We start from the raw sequence: 9,381 nt of genomic DNA, 5'->3' as shown, positions 1-9,381 counted from the left end.
GCCATTACTACTTCAAATCTCTTCTTACCACGTGTGAGATAAGGTCTGAATTTTCTGAATATGCTTTCTAATATTCTTGATGGTCTGGTTAACACCTTTTTTTTCTAGCCCTTCTCAACTTCCGTATTTTTTTGACAATTTCATATGTGTATGTATAGATCATATCTATGCCCAACAACTTCCTTCCCAACAATATGTCCCCCCTCCTAGCTTCCTTTTCTCTCCTGTTGTCTTTTTGTAACCCACTGAGTCCATTTAATGCAGCTTACTGGAATACTGACTGATTTTGTTGGGGTGATCTTGTACAGGTCTTGTGTGGATAACTCGAACTGCAGTGAGTTCATGAGTGCCACAGCATGTCATGCCCAGCATTTCCCAGCACTCTCCCCCAGCCTACAGCTCTTATAATCTTCCCACCTGTTCTTCCACAATGTTCTCTGAGCCTTGTGTTGAGGGTGGTGTTAATATAGATGTCCCATTTAGGGCTGAGCACTCAACAGTCATTTACTTTCAGTACTTGGATCAGTTATAAGTCTCTTCATTAATTGCAGGAGTTTCTTTGGCCAAGGTTGAGAGCAGCAGTAGACTATGGGTGTAATGTAAGTGTCAGAAGCCAATTTGTTAACAGAACCATTTAGTAAAATAACAGCAGTGGGTTCCTCCCTAAGAACTGTGACCTCCTGAGCCACGGGGCTTTTAAGCAAGGTTTACAGTGCCAGACATGAATTTCTTTCTGTGAACCAGACCTCAGATCCAATCAGAAAGCAACTGGTTTCTCCATAACTTCCATTCTACTGTGCACCAATGGGCACAGCTTGCCTACCAGGTTAGTATTATAGAATTTAAGGTTCACTTCTGAATGATACGATTGATGACTTTTCTCTCCCAGCAGTTTGGCTAGCACCTTCAAAAATTATGAAAGCTATACAATATGCATTATTTTATTGTTGTTATTATTATTAATAAAGAGCTTTGTATATGTTATTTCCTCTGCCAGGAATGCTCTCTTTAGCCTGGCCTGGTTAACTCTCACATACCTTCCATATCTCAACCAATGTCTCTCTTTCTCCAAGAAGCCTAAATGACCACCCTTACCAGATTTAGTTGGATACCCTGTCGTTAGTATAACCAAGATAGAGTCTCTGAGTACCTCACATTTCTCTTTTGTAAACCTCATCACTTATGGTGCTTGCTTGATGTCTGATTTTCCTGCCACAGAGTCACGGCCCATGCCTGTTTGTTTATCTCTTTATCATGAACATTCCTGGACATGATGCTCAACATTTTTGTTGTTGTTGTTTTTATTTAAAGAATGGATGTATTGGCTAGCATTTGTATCTTTGTTCTTAGATTTGACCCTATCCCTGGGAGGCCCACTGTGACACATAGTCTCTAGAAGTCAGAGTATGTAGTTCTTCCCTTGTTTGACTCCTCAGCATTCTTGGCCTCTGTGGACTTTCTCCTCCCCAGCAGAACACCTGCCCTTGAGGAAGAAGCCTTCGTAGGTTAAGGTAGGGAGCACCTTTGTTAGAAGACAGAACTTTCGTACTCTGGGACTAGAAAGGGGAATTCTGTACAAAATGCCCAGCTTCGCATAGAAACAGGAAGAGAGAGCCACATTCAGTTATATACACTGTCTCATCACCATCATCAGAATCACCATATATATATATATATATATATATATATGTGTGTGTGTGTGTGTGTGTGTGTGTGTGTGTGTGTGTGTGTGTGTACATATATGAGTTGGGGTAGAGTTGAGACAGGGTCTACCCACATAGCCTAGTCTGCTTTAAAAGCCACAGTGCTCTTGTATCTGCCCCTAGAGTGCTGAGATTGTTGGTGTGTGCCATCACACCTGACTTACCACCAACCCTGGTGAGGACTGGAAGGAGTGAGGAGTAATGTCTGTGGGAAAGGAAATGAAGGTGTCCTTTACCCTGTGACTATTCATTGCCTTATTTAGAAGTTCTCAAAATGTTTCTTTTACATTCTTTTCTATTTTTCCTTATGACAATGGCACATCAGTGTAATGTCCCCCAAATACTCTATATTCACCAAGAACTGACTTGTGTTATACTGTGACTAGCTAAGCATTCTCTTCATTCAGCCTATACTTATAGGGGTCTCCTTTGCAAAGGCTTTTTGCCATGGGTCCAGCATGAAATGGTGGACACACTTGAGTCTGCTTTCCTGTTTCAGTTTTAAGGTGTGATGTATCATGGCAGACCCCGATAGGAGGTATGTGCAGTGCATGGAGATGGCAGATGAGGGAGGAGAATGTCTAGTTGTTATTTGGGAGCTTGTGCATTGCTCTACCTTATCTAAGTTGTTGTATGGTCTCAGAGTCGGGGGTTGCAACTTTAAATGTATTTTCTTTATTAAAATGCTTTTAAAATTGAGATTTTCTATATCCATCTTTCAATGAAAACTAAGAGTTAAAAATAGACCTGGAGGCAGGTAGACTTGAATTTCAACTCGGGGACCATGTCTTATGTTTCAGAAAGGTCCAGAAAAGAATGTACACATCCTGGGATTAACTATTGTGATGAATGCAACCTTTTGTCATGGTACCTGGCAGGAGGCAGGGATTTAAGGGTTTTGTTGTTTGTTTGTTTGGTTTTTATTAATGGTAACAAGAAATGTATTTATATGGAGATTTGTAAACCAAGAAATCATAAATGAAGTTAACATCAAAATAAAGAAAGCCTACTTGGGTGCAGAAAGGTGTGCCAATAAGCAGACAAAGGCTTGGAGAGGTGAATGAGCTTTCCAATGGAGGAAAGTGGACTTAGGGACTCACTACATCAGGATCCATAAAAGTGGCTGTAAGTTCTTCAAGTCCATGGAGTTACATCTGGACAGGTCAAGCGGTAATATTCATCTGCTATTACTCAAGCTCCCTAGCAAGGTGTTGTTCAATACCCAGAAACTTGCTCCTTTTGCAGATTCCGTGTGCCAGTCTCATTCCTGGGAGTAAAGTAAAGCCTTAAGGCCCCGGAAGGAATTTTCCCTTCACTTGCTGCCTGCAGCTATTTTCTCTTGTTATTTAATTTTACATACCATACAGTTGCTTAATTCTTGATTTTTTTAATTTAATTTTATTCTATTTTTTTTTTTTTATGCTCAGATCCAACTTAGGTCCTTGCTCATGCTGGGCCTAACTTTACCAGCTGAGTTGTATCCTTCAGTCCCTGATTTTTAAAAATAATGTGATTTCTTTGTCTGGAGACAGTCTAAAGATCATAAAAATACAACACAAACATTTCTTTAAAAACATGTATAAATTAGCAATTTACTGAGGTAAATTTATACATTCCAAGAAGTAATCTGGCTATGTAACAGAATATTCAGACCAAATAGATTTTTATATTATCATTTCAAAACTATTACATATAATATTTCAAGTGACACTTTATAAAAATTATAAATATTAATCATAAATTAACTTATAGTTTACATACTTAAATTATCAATAAATTAAAAAAATAATTAAAATAGTGTCCCAACATTCATACTGTCAGTTCTTCGTAGAGAACAACGTAAGGTAGATACCCGGTGACAGGATATATTTTCTGACCACAGTGAGGAACGTTCACAGATTGGTACACGTAGGCACAGCACACTAGTTTTGCCGAGTAGACCTCATGGTGTCCTTTAGGAATTCTTCAAGTGCTTTCAGGATGAGTTGGATGGTCTTGGTTCTCGACCACTCCTTCTGTGACTCCAGTTTCTCCATGAGGAGGGCCTTGGAAGATGGGCTAGGGATGACTATTTTACCTGGATCCTTTACCTGGGGTGGGGAGGGGAGGAAAGACTGGTTAAGTACTGTACACATCTTTTGTTGTGAGGTGCTCTGGGCTGTGGGAAGATGATGTTCAAATTTAGGATGAATTAGACTAATTGGATCCATCTGCCCTGACTCACCCAAGCTAGGGGAGGTGTTTTGGCTCCAAGCTCACCCTGAGAAGGACCTCTGCATAGCAATTCCACTCTTTTCTTCTTTTTTCTCAAGGTGATTATTAAGTTTTTTTTTTTGTTGTTGTTGTTGTTTTGTTTTTGTTTGTTTTTTGTTTTTTTGTTTTCAGAGCTGAGGACCGAACCCAGGGCCTTGCGCTTGCTAGGCAAGCGCTCTACCACTGAGCTAAATCCCCAACCCCGGTGATTATTAGTTTTTCAATAGCAACAGAATCCTAACTTTGCCCTATACTGTTCTGTCTGCCATTAGACAGTAAGCACCCAGAGGTCAGCACCACCATCTTAACTTGTCTGTTACCCAAAACAGTGCTGACATGCGCAGTGCTGCTACTGGAGACAGAGGAGCCCACCGGGAAAGGTGGCTCAGCGGGTTAGAGTGCTGACATGCGCAGTGCTGCTACTGGAGACAGAGGAGCCCACCGGGAAAGGTGGCTCAGCGGGTTCTAAACCAAGTGCTTTCCTCTCCCTTCCCATTCAGATTCTGTTGAGAGTCTCTCAGTGTGGGAGCATGAAGAATACTGGAGACACCTTTCCATGGACGCACTGGCATGGGGATAACTAACTGGAAGGCTTGCCCCACTACTTCTCAAGTACAACAGACTTGCATAACCAGGCAGCTGTCTATAAAGTGACTCAGTTCCCTCCCCAGACTGCTGGAACAAGACCCCTGATGATTCCTGTGCACGTTAAACTAGGAGATGCTCTGGTTTCAGGCAAGAAACCACAAGTGGCAGGAGCAGACTTAGCACCAGGGGTTCATTCCAGGCCCTTGTTCTTGCATCCGGCTTGGCTCATCCACACTCTGAGCCATCAACCCTCCACACCTACCATTTAATAGCCAGTGTGTCCAGAAGCCCTTAATCTCCTCCCTTCCTGTCTTTTCAGCTTTGGCTACTTCTCTGCATTGGGTCTCTGGTAACAAGAATGTCACTCACCAGGTACTAAATATTAAAGTCATTTTTGTGCCCTGTGCTCTTTTAAAATGGCTGACTGGGTAGGGTTGAATATGCTTCCTTTTGTCTGTCATATTTTTCTTACCTCCTAAGCAATTAGTTAAAATCTGTTTAATACGGTTTAGAGTAGTCATTTCCTTTGCAAAAGAGAGCCCCAAACCAAAACCCCAAAGTGAAACAAAACAAGGTCTTGCAACAAGACTGTAGTGCTGGTGCTCAGACCCTCCCCCTCTGAGGAAGCAGTGATGCAGGCTGAGGTGCTGGGTGGGGTGCACCCCTCATCCCTTCCCCACACTGTGGCAGAGATGAGGAAGCACTCACCTCTTGTTTGAAGATCTGATTTAGGGTTTTGGTAGTGCTCTGAAGGACTCTGGCTTTGTCTTTCTTGTTATCTTGTACATTGTTCTTCACGAACTCCAGGTAGATCTGGTAGTCCAGAAGACCAGAGGTGATTTTCAGTAGGCAAATTTCCTAGGATAGAGTGGGAGGAGAAATTAATTCTCTCTAGGAGGCAGACTCAATATGAGAAAAGATTCCTGCTGTTCAGCACCTTCTCCCTCTGTCCTTCTAGAGAGTTAGACACCAGGCAGCATCAGCTGACCTCCCTTAAATATCTAGACAACTAGAGGCACCACTTAATATTTTCCCCTAGGACCAAGAGTGTGGCAGTGAGGATTCTCTTCTGACCCCCTGCCTCTGCCCCCAGTACCCTTCCTGTACTCTGCTCTTGTCTGGGTCAGCCAGAGACTGCTTTTAAGGAATAGTGAGAAATCCATGCAGGTTATTTCACTGGCTGGAGGGGGAGGAGCGTGGAGAGTGTTCTCAGTAGGGAGAGTGGGCTTGGATCCTTCCGGGGCAGCCAGAGAAGAGAATGGTCCCTGAACCACTGTACTCGTGATAGACTTGCTATGATTTCTAACATCTAACAGATGTGAAGAACCCCAACATAGTGGGACTTTACCTGTTCAATCAGAAACTGATTTTTACTCAAAGCTTTAAGGTGTGTTTCTCATAATATTTACATAATATTCTTTATATCTACTCCCCCGTCTTTGCTGCCTGACTGGAACAGCATATATGCAGACACCACATGCAAGAGAACTTTGGCTGAAGAATTGCTGAAAGTAAATGTGACAAGTTCCTACCCGATTGTATCCGGTCTGGAAGCATCCATCATTTCTTTGTATCACCGGAAGTTCCAGATTGTTTTCTGACAAGGCATCATCATTGGCCATACAATCAGGATCGCTAGTACACAACTGCAAAAGAGTACCAGAATGCTCACTCAGTGTCCCCAAGACAAACACCACTAGAGGGCCACTTCATGCTCTTCCACAGCAGGAGACACCCCAAGAAAAAGGAAGCTACACCTTCTGGGCACCCTACCAAGCAGCCCAATAGAAAGAAACCCTGGGGCTCAGTCCCAGGCTCTCCTCTGGCTTCAACCTTGTTACTCTCCTGAGTCTGTCTCTTATCTTCAAGTAAAGCATTATTAAAGTCCCCCTTATACATTTGTTTCAAGAATTCAATGTGCCTGACACATAGTAGGAACTTAGTAAATGACAGAAATTTTGATGATAATTGGGGCAAATAAATTTAAGCCACAGAATATTCCATCTGGAAGAGCCTGTGCCATCATCTGTAACTCTATAATTTTGCAGATAAGAGTCCTAAATAGTAGGGAATTTCCCCAAGATTATAAAGTTAGTTCTGCACACCCAGACCTAGAGTCTGGGCTCTTAATCTTATCTCGTGTGTGTGTGTGTGTGTGTGTGTGTGTGTGTGTGTGTGTGTGTGTGTTTTCTTTCTATCAAGCAGAGTCAAAATACTTTGCATTTAAAGATGGGAGATACTTTAATCTAGGTAGGTTCTGTTTGTTTATTTTTGTTTTCTGAGACAGGATTTCTCGATATAGGTTTCTCCTGGCTGTCCTGGAACTCGATATGTAGATCAGGCTGGCCTCTAAATCACAAAGATCTTCCTGCCTCTGCCTCCTGAATGCTGGGGTTGGAGCGTGCACCACCACGCCCAGCCTAATCTGGTTTTTACGTTAGCACTTTGTTGGGCTCCGTTTTTCATCTTTGCTGGGCTGGCCCTGGAGAGTCCTGATCACACAGCTGCCATTCATCCAAAAAGTGCTGCAACCTGCCACAGGCAGCTGAAGTGACACCTTCCAGTCCTCCAGAGTTCAAGGAACAAATGGAGGCAAAGAGACCATACTCTTTGGTAAGGAAAAAGGAATCCCCACCCAAGAAGCAATTACTGAATGTGGAGCTGAGAATGGCCCACTGTGAATTTTCTAGAGACGCAGCCACATTCTGTATTTTCCAGACAGGGAAGGACCCCCTGAGACCAGCAAAGAGAAGAGGTAGAGAACACAGTGGAGTCTGATCTTTAGCCTCAAATCCTAAATGCCCTAGAACCCAGCAGAGAATTCCCAACCCAGGAGCAAAGAGAATGAATGAACGCCCACCCTGGGCCTTCATCACTTTCACAGCCTACCCACCTCTTTTCTCATTTCGAAGATTTCCCTGAGGATATATGTAATCAGGCCTCCGACTTGTTGTGAAGTGGTATATATGGTGTCCTCTGTGAAGTCTCCTCTCCGGACTTGTGAGGTAGGAAGGGCAGTGGCCATCGCCAGCAACAGGCCCAAGAAGGCAAGTGGATGGAAGTCTCCTGTGTGGAGGGAAGGGAAAGCGGCAAGTGAGCAGATAGCACAGCTGGGAGCCTGCCCTGGAAGCTGGCCAGCCCGCAGCCCTGGCTCTCAGCTCTCAGCTGCACGCTCCTCTCTCACACCGGCTCAACAGCTCCACCAGAGGGCGAGGAGCTGCCTTCACTTACTTGCGGAGAGGAACTTCATAGCGGTTCCTGGAGGGCAGATGGAGTTGTCTTTCGTTCCTGGTGGGCTCGAGAGTAGAATGAGCTACAGGCATCCCCAGTCTCATATTTATTGGGAGTCGACTCTCTAATTTTGAGACTCATGGGAAAATCCCACATTTGATAAAAATCTTTGTTGGACGGTGGGGGTGGGGCCAGAGTGGGTGGGGCTGATTGGAAACCTTATTAAGATTGCACAATGTGACGTCGTTTGCGTCGAAAGAATCACAACTGGGGGGAAAGTGTGCTTAAGTCATCCTTGAGGCTAGCCCTAAGAAGCATGATCACTCTCTACTTTCTTCTTTAAAAAAAAAAAAGTGACTCAGCATGTCTTGAGGAAAAAAGAAAAGCTGAAATGCACAATGTTTTATAAGGAGAAAAAAAAAGCTACAGCTGACGTGATTTAAACACACACACACACACACACACACACACACACACACACACACACACACCACTGAGAAAGAGGGTAACATTTAGTATCCTACTTTTTTATGTCTGTAAGCACCTAAGATGTTCTGACCTGAGTTTCTTCAGATCATACAAAGCCCCTACCACCACCACCACCACCACCACCAACAACAACAACAACAACAACCTGGGGCTATACAGACAGTAATAATGTCTGAGCATAGTGCTTGTGTTCCCGGATCTTGTCAGGACTTGCTGTTTCCAAACGGTTTGTTCACCTCCAGGTTTTGTGCAGTGGTTTCTTAGGAGTCCCTGGTGGAGCTTGAGTAAAGGAGAGAAATAGCTTCTGTGTGCCATCCAGCCCTGCTGGCTTCCTCTCACATCCATCCTCTCCTCTGCCTTCTTCCTAGTGGCCTCTTGGGTATCTTCCTGGTAAGCCTGTTAGTCTCTGTGTAACTGAGTTGCCCTTATCTGCTAATGCTGACCCCACTGCTCCCAGAACACCCCCAAAACATGTCACAGTGTAATCCTACTGTCCCAGGTCACCCCGAGGAGGCTTGAAGGTCTGCCACAGTCCTCAAGTTGTTGAAGTCTCCTTGGTTCAGGATACACAAAGGATAAAGATGTCAAGGAAGGACCTATGACATCTTAGCTAGCTTGTGTTTGAAGCTCCCTTTTACTGGATGTCTTGACTTGAATCTGAAGGGGTGTGGCTCACTCTGAGTGACCCCTCCAATGCCCAAGTCTTCTAGGCTGGGTCAAATTTGAACAGACTCCTTCTTCTTCCCTTTGGTTGATTTCTTCTACAGGAGGGTCCCTGGTCTGCTGCCCACCCATTTCCAGATACCTAGACAGCATTCAGAATGACTCCAGGCTGAAAGTGGTTCTGTATATAAGAACCCCACATCATTTACAAAACACACTCTTAATATCACATTCAGCTTTTTTACCTTGCAAAGATTGCTTGAAGATTCTTACAGCAGCGGCCTTTGCTAGGACAGTGTCAGGAGTCGTGGATTTACTCTCCCGTTGGTGTACATAAAATGTTAGGTCTGCCAGTTGAAAGAAGTGAGGTCATCCGTTCTTCTACTCTTTGAGGCACCGGTCCTAGAGGGAGCAGGGGTTTTTAGTTTGAGAAGGAAGATGGGGGAAGAAGGCA

The 9,381-nt window shown here is 43.9% G+C and overlaps 1 protein-coding gene across 1 annotated transcript; it reads right to left on the bottom strand.

Annotated features, from left to right (window-relative positions):
* Positions 1–3,625: 3,625 nt before the first annotated feature.
* Positions 3,626–7,794, bottom strand: Il6 (interleukin 6). Its single transcript, XM_052720376.1, has 5 exons — positions 7,776–7,794; positions 7,438–7,610; positions 6,077–6,190; positions 5,253–5,402; positions 3,626–3,793 (listed from the first exon to the last, which is right to left on the bottom strand). Exons 1-5 carry the CDS (start codon positions 7,792–7,794, stop codon positions 3,626–3,628), a joined length of 624 nt encoding a protein of 207 aa, XP_052576336.1.
* Positions 7,795–9,381: the final 1,587 nt, after the last annotated feature.

This window comes from Peromyscus californicus, unplaced genomic scaffold (assembly GCF_007827085.1).
Source record: "Peromyscus californicus insignis strain IS unplaced genomic scaffold, ASM782708v3 Scaffold_6__1_contigs__length_162567912, whole genome shotgun sequence".
Classification (NCBI taxonomy): Eukaryota; Metazoa; Chordata; class Mammalia; order Rodentia; family Cricetidae; genus Peromyscus; species Peromyscus californicus.
The sequence above is the reverse complement of the archived record's forward strand: the minus strand, read 5'-3'. Positions and strand labels throughout refer to the sequence as shown.